At 43.3% G+C, this 22,542-nt stretch overlaps 1 protein-coding gene across 1 annotated transcript in view; it reads right to left on the bottom strand.

The window, feature by feature from the left end:
* Window positions 1-17,684: 17,684 nt before the first annotated feature.
* Window positions 17,685-22,542, bottom strand: part of Ets1 (ETS proto-oncogene 1, transcription factor) — a 62,732-nt gene continuing 57,874 nt past the window's right edge. Inside the window, exon 8 of the mRNA XM_032909578.1 lies at window positions 17,685-21,342. Coding sequence (XP_032765469.1) covers window positions 21,127-21,342 — 216 coding nt within the window. The 3' untranslated portion in view covers window positions 17,685-21,126. The remainder of the gene's footprint in view (window positions 21,343-22,542) is intronic.

The following is a 22,542-nucleotide window of genomic DNA, read 5'->3' as shown; positions in this document are numbered from 1 at the left end:
CAAAACTCAGAGCTAGAAGCGTTCAGTTCTTAGAATTTTCTAACGGCATGAAAGCATAAGATCTTCCTCATTGCCCTAAAATTGCTACTCAGTATATAGTTGCCATGATTTATTATAAAGGTCATTCTATCAGCTGAGGCTAGATTTATAAACCATCATACTTATTGATTTTCCAAAACTCTTTGTTTGTTGCTGTTATTTTTGCACTCAAGTGGCTGATACAAATACCATACAAATAAGATGATATCACATTACAGGCTGTACACCTCACTACTCTAAGAAAAATAAAGGTAATAGTTTACTATCATCACATTAAATGAGTGTATTTCCTTTCATTGCTAGGTACCAGCCTAGTGCCACTGTTTTTTGATGGTATATCAAATAAGACAAGCTCATCACCAAGAGTCTACCATAGTCTGGATTGTATAGGCCATATCTGAAAATTATCAATAGCTTTATTTACTGTAATAAAAGAAAAAAGGGAAATGGAAGGAACGAGTGCCAGTTATTATGTGCATATTGTGTGTTTATGACAAGAATCTTGGAGAATATTTCTAGAACTGCAGAATTAGATGGCTGTAGGGTACCGACTCATCATCTAAAACTGACTTTATGCTTATATCCTACTTGTGAATAAAAAGCAAAATGTTCCAAAGTGTGCTATCATAAAATATATCATAAAATATAAAGAATATAATCATAAAGGTAGCAAAGTGCCCAGGAATTCACACTGAAAAGAGTAAAATATTCCTCTGAAAACTTCAAAGAGAAGAATAGATGGTAAGGTAAGCCATGTTTGCGGGTGACAAGAACAAATATTGCAAAGATAGTGATTCCAGACTGATCGGTAGATCTACTGCTCTGCTCAATCAAATCCCACTGTGGAGATTTCTACACAATCTAACATTAGTGTGAAGGAAAAGGAACAAAGCCATGCTCACTTTCAAAGAAAACCATGTACAGAAAGGTCAGGCTTACCCTGTCTACTCGTGGACTAGGGTAAACAATGTGGTTTGGAGATGGTGGCAAGTCCTTGAGAGGATCATGTAGGTGAATGGACTCGAATAAAATTCAGGGCTCAGAAATAGACCCATATTTTTCCAAATGTACTTTGATGAGTATTCCAAAGCAATAAGATGGGAAATTCATTTCAACAAATAATAATTCAACTATCAAACATAACTGCAAAAAGTTAAGTTTGGCCAGCATCCGGCGGCAGGACAGAACTCAAATGAATCCCAGACCTGAATGGAAAACGGAACACTACCAAATTTATTTTTACTAAACAAAGGGCAAGTTTGGGGTTAGAGAAAATTTCTGACACAACACCAAAAATCTAAGCCATAGAAGGGGGGAAAGTAGTTACTCCCGCCCCCAAATCTATTCCTCAAAAGACACCATTGTGAAGATGAGAGGTAGGCTGACACAGGATACTCTGACACTGGGCTGCGTGTCTGCGGTTCTCATTTGTTGCAGGTTGAGACAAGAGTATTATGATTTTAAGGCCACCCTGGGCAACAATTATCAGACTGGTGTGTGTGTGTGTGTGTGTGTGTGTGTGTGTGTGTGTGTGTGTGGTGTGTGGAGAGGGGAAGAGGGAGAGGGGAGAGAGAGAGAGGGAGAGGGAGAGGAAGGAATTGTTCAGAACATATTCAACCTCTTATATTTGATCAAAATGAACAGACAAAATCTGTAATAACAACATAAGTCTAATTCAAAAATGCCTCAAGGACTTCAAAACTTAGAGGATGACAAACACGATCAAATCAAAAATGGTAGAAGACTTAGGAACTGTATTAGTCAGCTGTGTGTTGCTACAACGAAATTCCTAATGCACTTCATTGTGAAGAGAAATGATTTGTTTAATTCACCATTCTGCAAGTCCAAGATTAGGCAACCCCACGGCTTTTGTCATCTGATGACGCAGTGAGTGCATCCTAGCAGGAGCCTGGGACGGAGCAGCTTCGAGTCAGGGAACAACAGTATGAATGGGAACTGGGAAGACACAGCACCTTTCATAGATATCTCACAGGCTTCGCCTCCCTAAACCAACCTGCTACCAAGCCTTCAATATGGGGGCCTATTGAGAACACTCATCCAAACCATAGCAGACAGAAGAATACTTGCAAATCTCCCACCAGTTTCTAAAGAAATGTCAACTAGCATTAGTCATTAGGGAGATGGAACTTAAAACCACAAAGTTTTCCCATCATTTTCATTAGGGCGCCTAAATGAAAGCAGGTCTTATCAGTGTTAGCAAGGCAAAGAGACAAGTGGAGCTCTCAAACATTGCTGGTCACAATATAGTTTAGACCATCCATAGAAAAGGGCTTAAAGCTTCTTAAAAGACAACTGTACAGTCCTGCTCGTGAATGGCACAACTTGTTTATAACAAAAAAAAAAAAAGACAAATCCCAACACAGAAATATCCTATAAGTTAGCCCCTCAAAATAGTCATTGTCATCAAAAACAAGAAAACCAGCTCGTTTAGCAGGCAAAAGTGCTTGCAGCCAAGCCTGACATCTTAAGTTCGATTCCCCAAGATTCACAAGGTGGAAAAAGAGAACCATCTACTCCATGTTGTCCTACTCACCTGCTGTGCCACACATGTGCCCTCTCAATCACATGAATAAATTGTTAAGAATTTAAACTGGAGAATCCTAAGCAATTAGCACCACTATGAGAAGGTAGGGAAACTGGCAATGAGGTAATCTAGCTATGAACCTGGGACAAAAAGAACAGTAAGTGAAAACTGAGGGTAGAACATCTCAGGTACCAATAATGTATCAGCATTGGTTCATTAATTATTGGTTCATAAGAGGGTAAATAACTGGTTATAAAAGAAAATGATGTGTGGGCTATTAATACTATCATTCATCTTTCATATAAGATTTAAAATTATTCCAAAAAATGAAAAATCAATGTAATAACATAAGCTGAAATTTCTGCACATACACATGCACATAAGCTACACACATACTTACACAGTATTAGCAAATAAGTAAACATATAAGTAGTTGCTGTATAGCCACCCAAATGATGAAAAGAGCAAAGTGTGGGTAGGATAGTATTAGCTGTTCTAATGCAAGTGCATCTCACATCATCACACTAAGGGAAAGCAGAAGACTGAATGGTGCAAAATTAACTTATACAAATTCCTTGATCATTCAAAGCCCTCCCCTGTCAGAAGCCAGATGACCAGTTGCTGAATACAGGTGATGAGGAGAATCTGGAGAATGGGAGTGGGAGGTGGCTAATTGCACAGAGCTCACACAAACTCTGGGATCGTTGGTGTCCTTAGCTTTAGTATAGTATAGTGAAGGCTGCAGAGTTTACACTGAGCCAGACCCTACCGAAGGGCAATTATAATTTGTACGTTTGTACAAGGGCAATTATAATTTGTACGTTTTGTTGCATGTTAATTATACTTCAATGTAGTGCCTTGGTTTTTACTTTAAAGGGAGCAAAAAAGAAAAGAGCTGTTTAGATGCAAAGCAATGATGGAAAGGTGCCCGTGCTTGCTTTCGTGACAGCGACTTTGACCCTTACTCTTTGTATGTCATTCTAAGTCTAGAGCAGTGGAAGACAAAGTAAAATTCAGAATTAAGTAGGATCATTTAGAACCACTTTTAAACAAGGGAGGGGGAAATCCGTGCTCTCCATTGTAAACAGAGGATCGGCTGAGATCCACAGTCTGTAAACAATTTACTTTGAGAAATTACTTTTTTCCTTGTAGTGGTTATGAGTTTCCTGGCCATTCACGTTCTAATCCCATGACCTCAAAATTCAGGAAAATAAGAGCATGTTTTGTTGCTACTGGAAATAGAGACATTTGTGGCCCCGGGATGACTCAGGCCTGTGGTCCTGGTTTTGTTAGCACAGGACATGAAGCAGTTGAGCTCATTGGCCAGTGAAAACATGGTAAATCTCAGCTGCGCATGTGTGTGAAATGTATAACTAAACCAGCTTTCATGAATGTGAAAGCTAGCCCACCACCACTGTCGATATAAACATTTAATCAACTCCAAAGGCTTGACTTTTGTCATCTTTAACTCCTCCATGGTCTTTTTGCATTTCATCATCATCATCATCATCATCATCATCATCATCATTATCATCATCATCATCATCATCATCATCATCATCATTGTGTTGTGGATGGGGGAAGTGGAAGGGACCCTTGCCATGACATGGGTCCTGCGGAGGACGGAGGCCAACTCTGTGATGTCATTTCTCTCCTTCTGTCTTTAGATGGGTTCAGGGTTGCTGGGTTGGTGATTTTACCCACACAGCCATCTTGCTGTTGAGCTTTATTTTTCAGCAATCCAATATCACCCACTTTGGTTTGAGGAGGTGGACCCCTTTGTGTCCAATATGGCCCTGTATATAGCTGGCTCTTCAATGTCTTCTATTTACTCCATGTTACTTTTCCCCATCTGTCTGGTTGTGCTTCTGTTTCAATCGGTTTTCACTACCATCGTGCTGAACAGTTCACATGTACTGTCAAACCCTAATTAGAGCCCACCCCTGTGCTTGATGCTGGAACTCTGTGCTCCTGTTTCTATACACGTTACTTCCGCCTCTGTAATAAGGCTTAACTGCCTGCTCTCCTGTTTGCTTTAAAGAGCCTGTTGTCTTTTAAAGGGATTTAAGTACGAAGAAAATGTTTACTTAAATAATCGCTGTTTCCAAGGCTCTTATTCATCGTGTACATTCTCACTCCCATCTGCTGTCAATCTTTGACTGAAGGACAGCCCTTACAGTTTCCTACTGTGCCTGTCTGCCAATGCTGAGGTCTTTCAACAATCACCACCCGAATCAGCCTTCCTTTTAGTTTTTGAGAGATATTTTCACAAGATACAGAATTCCAAATTGGTATCTTTCCACTGTTATTGTTGTACACTCTTTCCTTGCTGACTTGTTTCTGCTGAGAAATTATTCTCCTAGCCTCTGTATATGATGTACCTTTTTCTATAGCTAAGCGTGTACTTGTGCATGTGTGCTACAGTGCCCTTGTGGAGTTCAGAGTTTTGCTCTGTGAGGTTGGTTCATGTTTATGTGAGTCCTGAGGATCAAACTTAGGCTGTTAGGCCTCTACAGCAAGTACCTTCACCCTCCGAGCCCCTATGTGATACTTTTGTTTTTTGTTTTACTTTTGATTTTACATTTATTTATTCTAGAGATTGGGAGATAGCATACATGTGCTTGAGAGCACATGCAGATGTCAGAGAACAACTTGGAGCCGCTCTTTCTTTTTTTTTCTGTGATGCCAGTCCTAGAAAACAAACTCCGGTCACTTGGCTTGAGACCAAGCACCCTTGCCACTGAGCCATCCTCCTGTCCCCCCTCTTTTGATTCATTGGTTGGTTGGTTGACTGGCTGGTTGGTTGGTTGGTTGGTTGGTTGGTTGACTGGTTGGTTGGTTGGTTGACTGGTTGGTTGGTTGGTTGGTTGGTTGGTTGACTGGTTGGTTGGTTGGTTGGTTGGTTGACTGGTTGGTTGGTTGGTTGGTTGACTGGTTGGTTGGTTGACTGGTTGGTTGGTTGGTTGGTTGGTTGGTTGGTTGGTTGGTTGGTTGGTTGGTTGGTTGGTTGGTTGGTTGGTTGGTTGACTGGTTGGTTGGTTGGTTGGTTGACTGGTTGGTTGGTTGGTTGGTTGGTTGGTTGGTTGGTTGAGCTGGGTTGGTTGGTTGGTTGGTTGGCTGGTTGGTTGGTTGGCTGGTTTGTTTGTTGGTGGGTTGGTTGGTTGGTTGGTTGGTTGTTTGGTTGGTTGGTTGGTTGGTTGGCTGGTTGGTTGGCTGGTTGGTTGGTTGGTTGGTTGGTTGGTTGGTTGGTTGGTTGGTAGACTGGTTGGTTGGTTGACTGGTTGGTTGGTTGGTTGGGTTTTTGTTTGTTTGTTTTTGCTTTTGTTATGTTTTCAAGAGAGGTTTCTCTGTATAACCCTGTATACCCTGGAACATTTGCTGTAAACCAGGATAGTCTACAACTCAGAAATCCACCTGCCTCTGCCTCCCAAGTACTGGGATTAAAGCTGTGCATCACCCCTACACAGCTTCTTAAACACACACAGTTACTGAACTCTTTTGATGACTTTATTGCTAACACTTCATTTGTGGCATTTCTCAGAAGTTTTTAGGTAGATGACTTTTTTTCTCCACTGCTTCTCTACATGCCTAGTAATTCTTTATTGGATGTCATGCAATGTGGACTTTCTGGATATTTTTTCATTCCTAAAAATATTCCTGAGCTTACATGGACACAGTGTGGCTTCTTTGGATCTTGTTTTGAAGATAACAGAGCCAGAATGGAATGACACTGGTTGGGAGCTAATTTCACTCCACTACTGATGCAGAACCTTTCCACACTTTCTCCAGTGAGGTGTGACTTGTGCAGTCCATGAGCAGGCCAAATAGCCTTTGAGAACAGCACTCACTCACTGTCAGACTGTAGGAGGTAGATCTGGGGACTTGTGGAGTGTCCCTTATACCAACATATTTATCAAAACACATCAAGCTGGTAGACCTGTTGCTTTTAGGTCCTTTTGATGGTAGAGAGATCACATCATAGAAGGCAAAATAGAAAGTCACTCACTCACCTTCTGGCTGGCAAGAAAACAGAACAACAGGATAAAACCAGGAACCCCAAATCTCTCAAGATGGTCCATTTCCAATGTCCTAAAACTCCCTACCAGAGGTTATACCACCTCAGTGTAGATAAGAAGCCACTGAAATGTGACCTTTAGAAAACATTTATGACTCAAATTGTACTATTTGTCTTCTTAATTGCATATATTTAATGAAACTACTTTATTTTATTTAATGAATCTACCTTATAGAGTGGATGTAAGAGAGAAAACTAATATGTAATGAGCATTTGCTATTAAATTTTAAAGTTTGCTTTATTGCATTATCTTATTTGGGCAACATATCGACTCTGTAAATTTAAGTACCACCTCCTTGTCTGCAAGAGGAAAATGGTAGGTTCTATGTATCAAGCTAGCCCAGTTTGCTCTTAGAGCAGAGACACTGGCATTACTATGTTATTAGTAACTCAGGGCTTCATTCTTTAAATAGAGTCCTAATGCCTGTGCCATGGGCCACACAGATTTCATCTGAGCCTGAAGGAAGACTGATACAAGAAAAGAGACTCAGACAAAATGGGAAAGAATGAGGCTCCTGCAGGGCAAGTGTAGTAAGCAAGGAATGTGCAGCTACTTGCGTATACCCTGGAGGCAGGTTGTAAAAACAAGGGTTACTTTGTCCTCAGATATGGGAACAATGTGGGAGACCAGGGTCAAGGATGTCAGGTTACAGAATGGAGTGAACATCTTGCCTTTATCAGCTCCTCTAGTTCGGGCAAGTCTGGCTTACAGGTCGGTCACTTTTCTGGCAAAGACTGTGGGTCTTTGGGAGAGGGGTTCACCCACAGAGCAACAAGCAGAACTGCTTCCCTGGAGGGCCTTCAGATCATATCCTCCAGCTGCAGCAGCTCAAAGTCACCTTTGCTCAAGGCTGCTTCTGTGTGAATGAATTCTCTCTAACATCCATAATGCTGGGGATGTTCCTAGTACAGAAGAAGGCTAACTTACCTTCTTCCCCCTCACCCAGGGTACAACTGAAAGGGGAACATTTACTATCCTGTACCTCAGATACACCTGAAAGGGGAGGGTGTCACTAAGGTTAAGACTTGCCTATAAAATTCTGTTTAAAATGAAAGATTCTGTGAGTAACTTTCCACCCTGCCCTGCCCAACCCCTGTGTGTAAACTGGCCTTCTCAGTTAGGGCATGACTTTTACCAGAGAAGACAAATCCCTATCTGAGCAACAATATGGACAAGATGTGTTTGGGATGAAGGCTGTGGTTTTTGCACTTGGATGGTATCATCATCCTCAATTTCTATCACTGTGCGTGGACTGAAGTCAAGAAAAGGAATTGAAAGAAATAAAATCTATTCTCACCTCACTCCAACCTCAAACACACGGTGATCTTTTCTTTTTTTAAGAAGAAAGGGAATAAGGAAGGAAAGGGGAAGAAGAAGGAAAGGGGAAGAGAAGAGCAGAGGGGAGGGAGAGGAAGGGAAGGTTTTTTTGAGCTGGACTCTGGACTAAAACCAGAGTATAACAACTTATCGCAAACATGTTAGGAAGTCTCCAAGAAGCGCCTCTCTCTCTCTCTCTCTCACACACACACACACACACACACACACACACACACACAAAGGCATGCCTCCTCTCATCATAGGACCAAGCACAGTGTATCAATGACATGAATCAACCTGGGCTAACATTTCACAGCCTAAGAGCCACAGCTGGATTTTGGAGAAAAAGCAATCCCATCTCTAGCACATGACCTTTCCCAGAATCTCAGCAGAAGCCTCTGATCCTCCTTGATAGACATGTGAGTTTTGGTGCCCTTGTCCTTTTGGGGAAACTGAAGCTTATGGAAATCCTCTCAAAAACCTCAAAAACCACATTTTAAACTGAGTATGTAGAGTCTATTTGAGTAGTAGAGTCAGAATTGATTTCTGATCTCTCAATGGTTGCGCGTGTTGAGCTGTTCCCAACACAACCAGAAATCTTCAGGGTCTCTAAGAAGTAGACGAATATGTCAAATATTTTTTCACAACATTAGTAATTGCTTTCCATTGCTATGACAAAATAATTTTGGCAAAACAGTGCATGCAAAGTAAGATATATTTTGGCTCATGGTTTCTGAGTTTTCAGCCCATCAGAGTGGGAGAGTATGGCAGAACAGAACAGTTCATAGTAACTAGAGGACAGACGGTGGAGGGAGAAGACAAGAGAAGAGGTGGAAGGGGGAATATGTACCTGTGTTCTAATCTTTCTCAACTACCCTCTTTTATGCTACCAGGTCCCCAGCCTATGGGATGGTACCAACCACACTGAAAGCAATCTGACTGCCTCCCATCCCTTATCACAGACATAGCAAGACCTCTGCTTACTTATCTTCTGGTCACCTGCCCATCCAATCGGGTTATCAATCAAGATTGATTAACACAACAGTCAACAGTGATCTCTGACTGTCTCTGACAATATTTTCCCTTTGGTAAGTCTCTTTATGAGCCATCTTCAATGCGCATACAAAATTATTTATTTATAACTTGCACATGCCAATCATTGTCAGATAGCATTCTCAACACATACTCTAGAGCATGTCATCAGTAACGACAATGGATATAGTGGTAACATGAATAAAAATTGTCCTCATGGGCTCATATATTTGAATGCTTAGTTATCAGGGAGTGGCACTACTTAAGAGGGATTAGGAGGTGTGGACTTGTGAGAAGAAATGTGTCGCTTTTGGTGGGCTTTGAAGTTCCAAAAGCCCAAGCCAGTCCCAGTGTCTTGCCCTTCCTGAGGCCTTCAGATCCAGATGTAGAACTTATAACTTCTCTATAGCTATGTGTGCGTGTAAGCTACCGTGCTGTCTGTTGGGATGACAGTGGACTACACCTGTGAAACTGTAAACCAATTAATTCTTTCCTTTATAAGAGTTGCCCTGGTCGTGGAGCCTCTTCACGGCAATAAAACACTGACTAAAACAGATATGAATCACATGTAGGAAAGTTCTGATAATTTGAAAAGGGTTTGGGCTAAATCTTGTCAATGTAGTTAAGTCATTGTCAATTTTACTTTCAATACATTGACGACAATTTGTTTCAGGGACAGAAAAGAAGGCTCTCGAGTTTTTTTCCTCATATTCTTGTGTTTGAATTGTGCATGGTGTCTATACTCTATGCTTTCATTGCTGAAGACATGCAAGCGATGTGCCCATTTCCTGAAGATTATCTGGGTAAAGTTACCTCATCTGGTTTGTAAATCTACTCATTGTATCTATAGAAACCTAAGAACATTGTAATATACTGAAGAGAAACAAGGGCACCAGTGTAGGCCCCCACCCACACATTCATGATTCCCACTTTCCCTCAGGATACTTTGAATATGCAAATGACCCAGACAGACAGAGTAAGGGAGAAGTGATATGTGTTTTCAGTATGAGTAAAGAAATGGTCTTTTCTAGTGTTACATTAGAAGTGAACTTAAATAGAGGTTCTACTGGTTTCCTCCATGATGGTTGGATTGAACACCTCCTCCTTTGGTGACTCCTGACGGATAGGATAGCTATGCTATTCCTGAAGGAGACCCTACTTAGACACAGGGCACCATGGGTAAGATAAGGAGAGCAAGCCGGTGAAGGCTTGGAGTGACAGAGGGAAAAAGATGAGAATAGAAAGGCACCTCCTCAAGAGGACCACTGTGTGCTCTGAGTCCTGGGAAAGAAGCAAGATTTGAAGCATCCACACCACACTATGCAGAGAATGGGTGGTCCCCATACAGAGATTACAGATCCCCAGCCTTGGTCTTGGGCTTCAATCCTACTGAGCCCCGGTGTTTCTGAAGCCATCCTCCTAAATTCTTGAGTACCAGGATAAATGAAAACACCCCTTGGAGCACAATGAGCCCTTACGGTTTGTTTTCCAAGATGTAAAAGAAAGGCATTTCAGCCCTTCCGCAGATAAAAATAACTTGCCGTTGATTTTGAAACCCCTTTCATTTGTCTCCCACAGCCCAGTGCCATACAATGGCACTTTGTGTACGAGCCTTTGGAGTGGGCCAACTACCCCCTTTCCCTCTGCCTGCCAACAGCAGGAGGCCAGCAGAGGCCTTGGAGCCCTGTGCCATAGTGGGAGAAGACTTTGGGCTGCCCAACGTTGCTGTTGGCCATCATTCAGAAGGCCTGGCTGGGCGGGAGGAGCGTAGGGAAGAAAACAAACAGAGCCAGCAGTAGTGGAAAGTGCTGAGTCCCAGGGTTGGCAGGCACACTGCTGGGAGCTGCTCTGCCCACCTGCAGCTGCGGTGACCCGCTGAAGGCCTGGGTGCCTGTGGCCATGCCCAAGGCCTACGAGGAGGAGTCAGACCCTCATCTCTCTACAGAAAGGCCTTCTGGAGTTCACATGCCATAAGTAAGGGAAAACATGGCTCTCCAAAGGAAGAGAAGGCTTCCGAAGCATACCTTCTTATACACTGACCAATGTAAAAGTACCTTGGGGGTAGCTCTCATTCCACATCCAGAGCCAACATGGACCAGAGGGCAACCATCGAATCACCCCTGTGAGGTCATTATAATTTGTCCTATTTCAGAAATGAAGAAAGTAGGGTACAGAGAACATAAGCAGCGTGTCTGGTCACACAGCTCACAAAGAAAAGGAAAAGATGAGCTGGATTTAAAACCTCTGTGGAGCAGCTTCAGAGTGCCTACTCTTCAATGCAAAGCCTTCTTGCTTTCACTTCTCAATATGCGTCTCTAGAAATGCAAGGGGTAAGACACAAAAAGAAGAAAGACAAGATGGAGAATAAACAGAATGGATTTAGAAAGAAGAAGAGAAATCACCAGTCTCTAAAGGCAGTAGGCTCCGAGCTGAGAAGGAGCACTGCGAGCTTAAGTGCAGATATGGGAGAGCCTCTGTTTTGGAGGGAAGAGACAACAGTGCTGGACAGAGACTCCTCCTCTTCCTTATGTCCCCAGTAGGATTCTGGGAAGGTGCTTGTGTTCACTTGCCTAACATGGCTGGGCAGCTCTCTGTGTGACTGGAGGAGCAGAAACTTAAGCTAAGATGTGAATGCTAACCTTCTTCTACTCTTCCAATTACAGCCTTGGTAGAGAAGGCACTGAGGCTGATGAGGGGTAGTGGTTCCCTTACAATGAGGAGAAACAGCCAATTCTGAGTTAATTCTTTGTCGGGTACACTTAAAGGGTCTAGTTTTTAACCTTTGTTAGACTTATAGGATGATCTTTAAGTCAACTCTTCGGCCAGTCAGCATCAAGCAATGTGACTGAAATCTCCTTAACTCTTAGGATGATCACAGGACTGGGCCTTACCTCTGTTTTTTCCAGATCTAAAATCCTTATCCTGGTAAACTGGGACCCACGGAGAAGGGTGATACTGGCATTGTTAGGTGTTTACAGTCCACCTTGCATGGAGAGTCCTACAAGAGTGCCTACTACCTCCATACTAGCCCATTACCAGAGCATGCATCCCACAATCTCAGTGGCTTTCTGGTTGTGCCCATCTCTCTTCAGATGAGCCAACTAGGTTTCCAGCCCACCTCCTTCCTCCAGGTTGTCCCCTCTGATCTGCTATTTAGAGTCAGAGTGACTTTTCTAAGCACAAGGCAGGACCTGCGGCTAAGCCAGCAGCACAAGTCCCAAGAGTCTACCTTGTGCCCACCACACAGGATTATCTCCTGCCCATCTCACAGGCCCACCACACAGGATTATCTCCTGCCCATCTCTCTGTGACCCCACCTCTGCTTCTGCAGCTTCTCTGCTGTCCTTCTGAGTTCCGGTTCCTCTCACAGGTTGTATGTTTTCTCTGTACCTCACCTTCTTCTATTCCCGCCTGCCTGGCTTAATCTTCACCCACTCAGGCCACAGACAAACCTCTTCAGGTTCTCATTCTTGGTATCAAGCCACTGTGTCAGTCTCATTGGAGAGAGATTCCCATTCATTCCTTAGGTGATCTCGGCTTTTAACAGAGTATTGAATCCATCACAGCTAATACAAACAATAATGAGGACCAACACCAAATCCTCTAGGGAGGAGCTTAAGCCAGGATGCATCGCCTGGAAATTGGATGAGAGTAATCCAAGTAGAGAAGAGGGACATGGGAAGACATGGAGAAAATAGGATTTGCATTCTTGTACCAGTTCTGTCACCAATAGGATGATTGTCGAGGAACACAAGTCATATATTCCCCCTGCACTGTCAAATGATGAGTGCCTGGTTGAAATGGTTGTATAATGTCGACTTAAGGCAATATGGATTCAAAAACTGTAGAATCTTAGACTTCCAGCATTTTGTTCCTCCACCATCATTCTTCTAGGAGTGTCTAACCTACAGTCCACAGTCCAAATGTACCATAAAATAGCTATGAATGTGTCACCAAAAATTTTAAGTTTAAAACATTGTAAGATTGGGGGACAATTTTTGTAATTTGATTTTTATTGTTTTTATAATGTGGTTGACCATGACCTTTGTGGACAAAATGGTTGTGATGAAATTGGAGATTGGACACCCCTGAATGGCTTAACCATGGTTGTGTTTCCCAAAGAGACCTTCCAACACACTAATGAAGGAGAAAGGAGCTGCCAGAAAGATCCAGCCAGGATGATTAGAGGACACTGGGATGTTCCCAGATTCCCTCGGCCATGTGGTTCCCCCTTGGTTTTAATCCTGTCTTTATTGTCTTGGCTCCAGAATTTGGATTATCACGTACAGCAGCAAAGGGAAGGCTACTGGAATTTGTAGTCAGAGTTCTAATATGGAATTTCAAGGAGGCTACACGTACAGGTTCCTAAACATGTGCCGCCAGTATCATGTGAGTGGCACACTCAAACTCTCCTCTAGTGCTCTGTGATTGGGCATAAAAGAGGGATTGAATTCCTGGGGCACCAGGGCACTGGTATGATTCACTGTTGTGAAGATTCGTCTTTGGAGAAAGCAGATACCTGCATAAATATCCACTACTACAAACACCAGCCATTGTCTATCATATCTATTTAAGATGCAAATATACTAGTATACAAAATACATACAGAAGTGTCTACACGGGCTGGGGATTTAGCTCAGTGGTAGGGCGCTTACCTAGGAAGCGCAAGGCCCTGGGTTCGGTCCCTAGCTCCAAAAAAAAAAAAAAAAAAAAAGAAGTGTCTACACGTCTCCAATTAAAAGGCCACATTTTGGGCGTATTGTGCACGTTATTTGTGAAATTTCTATTAACAGGGAAGTCAGAAATTTTGAAACAAGGCTGACCTAAAATGTAGCATGAGAGAGAGAGACAGGCTCTCAATTCAGTCATTGTTAGGGACTGGCTTGGGGTTGGACTGTGTTGTTTCCTTCCTTCCTCCTTCCCTCATTTTGCATCATCGAGACATTGTGTACGGTAGATAAGTGCTCAGTCATCGTTGAGTAACATCCCCAGCTCTGTTATTAGGTCTTGAACTTTCTGTCTCAGAGATCTGTGAGGCCAGCTACCATTCTTATGAACACTGCACAATTCCCAAAGTACACTGAAAGTCTCTATTGCCTGCCATCTCCCCACCAGAGTTTGCAGGAGTCTTGCATCAACAAGGCAATCTCAGACCAAGCTAATTGTTACTGCTGGTGTAGATGTCTGAAGACTGGTGCCATTTCTTCAAATATCAACGCTCTCTTGTTACTTCCAGGTACACCTTGGGAACGGCTCTTGAAGAAACAGTTGTAGTTTCACCTTTGCCTACACAAAGGCTACAGTTGCCTGCTCCTGCTCTAGAGTGGTTCAGACGCAGTGGCTTGAACTGTGTCAGGCAGAGGGCACAGAGGAGACACTGGCCATCTCTTGACCTTAGTAATTACCACAAGTGGCTGCTGAAATTTTCCTGGACTCTTTACGTCTTATCACAGGGAGTGACCAGAGACAACCCAACATCAAAGCTCCAGGCAGTGTGGTGATTAGGCATATCAGAGCCTGAATGACAGAGAGGAGAGATTAGACAGATCTGTAAACTCCCTGCAGGCTTTGGGAACTGGGAGCATGTCACAAGACCTGGCCACTGTAGATTTCCTCTTGTTGCTGTGGGCAGATGCTCTCTGTTGTCATGACTTTGGACGTCAGCACATAGAGATATGCAGGCCATTGAAGAGTGGCTTTCCCAGGACAGACATATTTATCAGGAAAATGGAAACAAAGGAGGGGACTGGGACATAAAGTAAAACAGGAAACAGCATTGATCCAAAGGCAGAGGACAGGTCCGTTTCATCCCCTGACCTGGGTTCTGAGCTCCCAATTAAAGCGTGTGACCCCAATTTAGCCCTGAGATTTTTCTCCAGTTGATCAACAACTGCTATAATTAGACCTCTGGAATGACTGCCTTATTAACAGCAGGCACCAAGAAAGTGTTTTGTTTTGTTTCTTCTTGTTTTTCATTGCTTTTAGAACCAGGTGGGTTTTTATAAAATGGAGGGATCCCTTTGGGTGGTTCGTAACCAACAGTAAGCTCAGCCAATGTGGGACAGGCACCAAGTGGCTAGGGTTGGTTCTAGAGCCAGCTCCCAGGTGAGTCAAGGATCCTCCCAATCTGAAACAGAGAAGAGCCTCTGTATAAGCAGACCACATTACCAACCACCTCCAGGGGTGGACTCTACCAAAAAAAAAGGAGAGGCCAGAGAGGATTTTGAAGTTTGAAAAGCAACCTTGCTAAAAAGGAGACTTTGTCCCCTTCCATGTTTAGCGGATGAAGTGTACCTCTTAGTACCAAGATTATGGCTCCCACAGATGGTGAGCCACCACCCTGTGACCTCAAAGGAAGTCTTTCAAGTTCTACAGCAAGCACAGGGTATAATGGAAAAACAAGGGATTAGCAGTCCGATGGCTCTCTGATGAGCCTGATGACCTTTGGTACTCTCTTCCACTACAGTTTCATGAATTCAGTAAGCTTCATGTTAAGTAAACATGAACTGAGAATGGATGTCAATGTAAGAACCATAGACTCACATTCTACAGGAAACGGGCATGCATGCAAATGAATGGGGCCAGCCTACTGGGGATGAATTAGGAGATTCTTATTCATCCAGGAAAGTGAACCTATTCAGTGCCATGGCATATGTCAACAGGCTGCCCATTTGGGCCCTGTAAGTGGGTTCCATACTTTGAAGGACAAATGACCCACCTCAGAGATGGGATGTTGTTTCATTATCACTAGCTTACCTGTTCTCTCCCTTATTTCACTCCAAACGCAGACCGCAATCTCTTTTTAGATTAAAATAGTTACAATTCACTATGTTTGAAAGCTTTGGTGTGGTATGGATAGGATTTTAATCTATCATCCAAAGATTGGCGGGCTAGAAGTTTGATCCCTCGTGTAGTGGTGGAGCCTTTAGAGATGGGGTCTGGTAGAGAGTGGTTAGGTCAGGAGGACATGGCCTCCAAGGGGATTCATGCTGGTTTTGAAAACTGACTAGGTTCTCTTGAGAGTTCTTATAAAATTATTAAGCCGGGTTCCAGAATCCCTGTGGCTTCCTATCTCATCAGGTAGGGTCTCTGTCTACACCCACCCAACACAATGCTACCACCATCAGGTCCTCACCAGAGGTCAAATACAGAGGGCCACTAATTTTGGACTCCAAAATTCTGAGCTAAAGAAAATGCTTTTCTCTGTTACTTTCCTTGGTTGTGTTCTTATAGCTACAGAAAACTGATCCACACGCATCAGCTTATCGCAGGAAGGAAGCATGGTCAGTGCTTCGCTTGGGGATTTGGCTATAATTAATTTTATGGCAAGAAGGATTCAAAACACTTGGCGCATCTTATTCGCTACCTTCTGAAAGCATGTGAAATCTTTGTAGCCACGTCTTCTTCTAAATAACTCTTTTCTCTGGTTCCTTACCTCACCCATTCCTTCCCAAATCCTGCAATCGTGACTATATTACTGCCATTTCCCTCCATGATGGCTTCCATCCAGAGGGTCACTGGTGTCATTTAGAGAGCACCAAAGCCCAATGGCCTGAAAATTCCCCCATTGGATATGTGGCTTCTAGTTGCAGAGAGAAAGGACTAAGCTGACTTCCTTCACAGGTGCTGTTTACTGTGGCCTGCACGCAGGCAGATACCCTGAGAGAGAGCGTCAACTTGGGAGCATTTTTTTGTCCAAAGCTTTGACTAAAGCTCAAACCCATTCTCTGAATGGTTTATTCAGGGACAGAAGATCTCAGTTGTGGCTTCAGGTTGGCATGGGAGTAGGGGTTCACCTCCTCAAAAAAAAAAAAAAAAATCTGTCCATGAGTAGTCACAGCTTCACCAGATTCCCAAGACCAAAGCTATTCTCCTGGCCAGCTGGGCTCTCTGACCACTAGACCACACAGTCCGTGTTTAAAGTGTGCTCAGCAAACCTCAAGTTCCAGGACTGAAGAAGCAGATTTTCCAAAAACAGAGTTCTCTTTGTGAACAATTCAGCAAAAATTCTCTTTCCAGCTGTGAGTTGGGATTCATGTTGCAAATGTTGGTGTTAATTAAAAACATCCACCTTCCACAGTTTCAACAAGAAAGAGTGGCATACAGAATGCAGCCCTAAGCATTCCTCTCCCCAGACACTTGGAAGTATGTGTTCTACTCATGACACAGGTTGGAGGGGTTCTAACAGATATTACCCTTTTCCATTCCTAGCTCCAGTGGAAAAGTTGGTGTCAAAGAGACAGATAAGAGGAGTTCTAATTGCCAAAGAGCACAGCTTTCTTCAGAAGAAACCAAACATCACAGTCGGTCTATATAAATATTGAGAACTGTATCTAGCTGGACTCCAATCAATGGCTACCCATTGAGTCATCAATATTTTTTCTTCACGTGGATCTTGGTCCTTCAAGTATGAACAATGAGGTTTGATAAGACAGGGGCCATCAGCAAACAAACAATACAGGTAATCAACGGGACACCAATCCCATGTCCCAAATCCCTAAGCAATCTTTATTAGACAATTATTAGACTACAGTATATAAATGATCTAAGTGACACCAAGCTGGAGGATCTGAAGAACGAAACTGTATGTCTTTTGTGCTTTTTCTCTGATTGATTAATTTCTCGTAATTTCCCCCATGATATAGACAGGAAAGAATCAAGCCAGAGGCACCTCGTTATGAATGAATTTCTTTGTCTCTTTAATTTCACACAGTTTAAAATACAATATGAAATCAGGCTACAGTATATAAAAAACTTTCCAGCAAAATGATGTGCCAGCATCAGCTACTAAAAGAAACAAACAAAAAACTCCCCCATAAGAATTTTTTTGCATTTGTTTTTTTTTTTAAAAACAAAACATTTAAGACACTTACACGGCTACATCTCTAAGCTACCTCAGTTCTGATTCTTTTTTTAAAAAAAGCACCTGCTTTTCCTTTTTAAATCTCGCTTTTAAATTTTCAGCATTTAAAAAATATAAATTATGTGAAAATACAAGCTGGAAAATAGTCAAACACAATATAACATCTTTTTCACCCCAATAATTCTCAGCTTAAAAAAAAGTATCCTTAAAAAAAATTCAATTAACTGAGGCAGTATTCCTGATAGAGATAATTTCATTTTAACATATATACTTCATATATGTATTTGTATACATATACTTGTGGTTCCTTGAAACTTCTTTGGAATGTACGTAAGAGTTCAACAAATTTATAGAGACCCCCCGACAGAGAAAGCGGCATGCACAGCATGGCTAGAAGAGAGAAGGTGTGATTTCACCATGAAGGTTAATGCTTTAAAACCCAGAGTGTTGGTCTCCAAAGTGAGGAAGAGTGTCTCTGATCTAGAGTGCTTCCACTGGTCTCCATGGCCGCAGCGTCCGAGCTCTGTGCAGGGAGCATCCTTACCCCCCTGAGGCTCTGAGCCAAAAGCCAATCGCACAGGTTAAAGTATCTCTCTGGGAAAACGATGGAGCCGCCCAGCTAGATCAGATGTGCTCATCCTTCCTCTGAAGTGAACGTGTTTTTGTAGAGCATCAATGCAGCAATGCCGCTACATTTCCAGTGTATAAACCACCCGCCACTCTTCCTGGGATGGTCTCTGGCCTTTGGACAGCATGGGGAAGAGCGTCTGGCCAGATGGACCACCAAGCTGACTAATATCCTATCTACAAATCCTGAAAGTGGTGGACCTGGGGAGAAGCAAGTCAGCAAGCTGAGCCGTGTGGGAGGCACTTTCTTACGTCTTATCTGCTACTGGCTGCAGGCGGTAGGCTCTCGAGAGGGGTGTTTTCAGCATGAACTGAATAGGGGCAAGGACGATGACTTGGGGAAGTGATTTTTTTTTTTATTTAAGCCCTGTTGCAAAGAGCAAGGAATGACATCAGCCCTGGCTGTATGTACTCTTTCGCCGTTATGGAAATGTGGACAGACTTAAGTAGAAAAGTCAGTACTATTTCAGCTGCAGGCTTATACAAATGTACACGTACACACACACACACACACACACACACACACACACACACACACACACACACACACACACACTCTGCCAGTGCCCAACAAAGATCACATAATATAAGAGAAAAACAACATAATCCAAATGATCCCACCTAACACTCCCTGAGCAGCTCCTAAATACTTTGAGAGCTTCATTAAGGCACCTGCATTTGTTAAGATCAAAACATAGAGCTGGGATGTTTTGCCTTTGCTTCCCTGTGGGGATGCTCCAATCGATCAGTACAGAACACCCATGGACAAGTTATGTTCGCAGGAATTCAGAGTCTTCAAGGGGATCTGGGAGTCAGCCATCAACTCTCATGAAGATGATACCAGGTAGTTACAATTCCCGAAGGGTGAGCCTGGAGAGGCCCACCTCAACCAACTGCCTCTTTTCTCTCATGGAAGTCCACTGTCGCTGTCTCAACTAGGCATGGTAAACAGTGGAAGGGATTCTAATGATACCAGGCATGTTTCCTTACTTTGTTTTTACCCACAATGCCTTACTTTCCAGTCTCCTCTCTCAACTGGCAGGAAGATGGCTGCCTTGATTAAGTCTTTGAATTTAAACTTTGAGGAAAGTAAAACTATACCTCACTGTCACGGGCCACCTTATTCTCCTTACTTAGCTCCTGCCCTTGTATTCCCTCCATCAAGTCTTCCTCTCATCCGCAGTTGACTTTCGCTTAACCTCTGCCAAGGTAGCAACAGGTCAAGCTCAAAGTCCCAGTGCTCTCTACCACTTCATCTGCAAGCAGCCTCACCTGAAATCCTACCTGACGAGCTCCAATTCTTCAAAGGAAAGCCTCTTCCCAAAGGAGGCCATGTCCCATGCTCCTGAAATAGCCTCCTCGTTTCCATGGTCTCTGAACCCTAGCAAGTCTATACTCTTTGATTTGTGTTGTGATGTCTGAAATTACACTTTCATTCACCTATCAGGAAACATTACATTCCACTCTACTGATTAGTAAGGTGGGGAGGGGCAGCAATGTGGGGAACTGGGGAAATAAGCCATAGAGGAGAAATTGTACAATGTTAGTTTGGAACGGCATGCATTTAGGCCTTAAGATCCGAGGGGTAATGCCCATGCAAACAGCTTTTAGTTTGAGTCTTCTATGTTTCGGGTAGCGATTTAACCAAAAACCAGGTTCAACTTCCTCCTTCGATTTCTTTTCCAAGACTTAAACAGTGCACCTATGCTGACAACAGTTCCAAAGCAGAGCTGCAAAAATACATTCAGTGCAAAGACTTAATGCCCCTTAACTAACACTAAGCCCGCAGCCTGACAGTAAGTAAAAGGACTGGAAACGTTGTTTTACAAACCGCAGGTGGAATTCACATGCACAGTTCCCCAGTCCCCAAATCAGCATTCACGTCCTTTAGCTGTAAGAGTTCGGGGGTCTCTGTTCTCAGTACAGACTTGGATTTTTCCATGGGGTCTATATAAACAGCTGCCTTTCATTGTGGGAGACTCCTCAGCCAGCAAATAACAACGAACTCACAATACTGCAATACTGAGACCACCTTAGAGCTTAAGACGATTTTTTTTTTAAGAAAAAAAAATACTGGCACAGAATTTAATAAAATAAACTTCAACAATAAAAACAGTTTTGGATCCCTTCCATTAAAGTCCATCTTTGTTTCAAAAAAAGTAGAAAGGTTAATAAATTCTTGCGTTTAGTCATCCCCTGAAGAAACTGGTTTCCTCCCACCCACCAACGCTGACTGACTTTCCTCTTAACGTGGCAATTCCTCCTGCTAGTCGATCCACCACTCAAGATGAACTCTTTCCTTTGACTGCAAACAGAATAACTGGACACATAAACCTTTTCCTCTGTAAGTCAAGTCCGCTAGGCTTCTGAGAAGACCCTCTCGCTCCTGAAAAATCTTCTCAGGAACTTCTTGCCCCACCCACCCCACAGGTCCTGACTTTCCCTTTCCGGCCTTGCCAATGGCCAATGGAATGTGGCTGCAACTCCCTTAGCTCCCACCCCTGAATGTGAAAAATGAGTTCTGGAAAATAAAACATAGAATAACAATTAAAAATTAAGAGTCCAACCAACACGGGTTGTTCTTTGAAAGGTCTCAGCGGGGTCCCCCCCAGCCCCTTCCGTGTCCGTTACTCATCAGCATCCGGCTTCACATCCAGCATGGCATGCAGCTCCTCAGGGGTGTATCCCAGCAGGCTCTGTAGGTCGCAGACAAAGCGGTACACGTAGCGCTTGCCCGCCGTCTTGTGGATGATATTTTTGTCGTAATAGTAGCGAAGGCCGCGGCTCAGTTTCTCATAATTCATCTTAGGCTTGTTTTTCCTCTTTCCCCATCTCCTGGCCACCTGTCATAAAAAATAAAATTAAGTACAAGTGGGTAAGCGCCTGGAGGATTCTATCAGAACACATGTCAATACATGTCTTCACATCCATCACGAGGGTCAAATAGGATGCTCAGAAACTGTGTGTGTGTGTGTGTGTCTGTGTGTGTGTCTCTGTGTGTGTGTGTGTGTGTGTGTGTGTGTGTGTGTGTGTGTGTGTGTATTTCTGACTTCTTCCCTCTGATTTTCATTTTCGAATTGTTTATAATGACTTTACATTGAATGGACACTTAGGAGCCACGGGCATTCAGGGATTATTTCAAAAGACGTAGACAGTGCAATGCAACATTGTCATACAGTCATGTCAGCCATTGTGTAATGATCGGGCCAGGCTAACTGGCAGGTCTTCAATCACAGACATTTACCATTACGTTCTGGGGACCATGCAAAATAACTCACATTAGCAATTCTGAAATATCCGATTAATGTTCTGTAGCCACCCTACAGTGCCCCAGAAATCCCAGAGTTGTCTCTTCCTGTAACTGCATTCTTGGGTTCATTAACCAGTGTCCCTCCATCCCTTGACCCTCCTCCTGGCTCTGTAGAGTCACTACTTCATCTTCTTCGTCTGTGGAACCAGCAACTCAGTCTCTACATATAAGTGAGAGCACGTGTGTCTTTCGGAGCCCAGAGTATTCCTCTCAATAGAACAATGTCCCTATCCCAGACACATTATTGCAGTAGAACGTCTACGTTCTAGTTTCCAGGGGTCGGACTCGGTTTAACTGTCCGAACTGATGAAAACGTGGTGATTCCGAACTCCCCCGGGGACACCGTTAAAACACTTGGTTTTGATGGAAAAACACGAGCCACAGGACAGACATCCCTCTGGCCCACATTCTAAGCAGGTATCCTCCTGCATTTGAAAGCCCAGAACTGGACAGGAAGGCGAAGCCGGGAGGAGAGCACTGGCACCGCTGACCCACCAGCGGAAAGCAGCCTTTCTGAACCAGGATGGAGACACATTCTCATATCTGCCGGAAGAGTGATCCCCTCTCTCATATATGAAAGGATGGAAAACAATCAGAGTGAATGCGTTTTTCTCGGGTGCACAGAGCGGGGACTAGACAGAGGGTAAGTCACAGGTGAGACCCCTACTGAGGAAGGACCCACTATGTACCAGGAACTTATATACACATCAGCGTACACACTTTCCGGTCGGCC

This window comes from Rattus rattus, chromosome 8 (assembly GCF_011064425.1).
Source record: "Rattus rattus isolate New Zealand chromosome 8, Rrattus_CSIRO_v1, whole genome shotgun sequence".
Lineage (NCBI taxonomy): Eukaryota > Metazoa > Chordata > Mammalia > Rodentia > Muridae > Rattus > Rattus rattus.
This window is presented reverse-complemented; position numbering and strand designations above follow the sequence as displayed.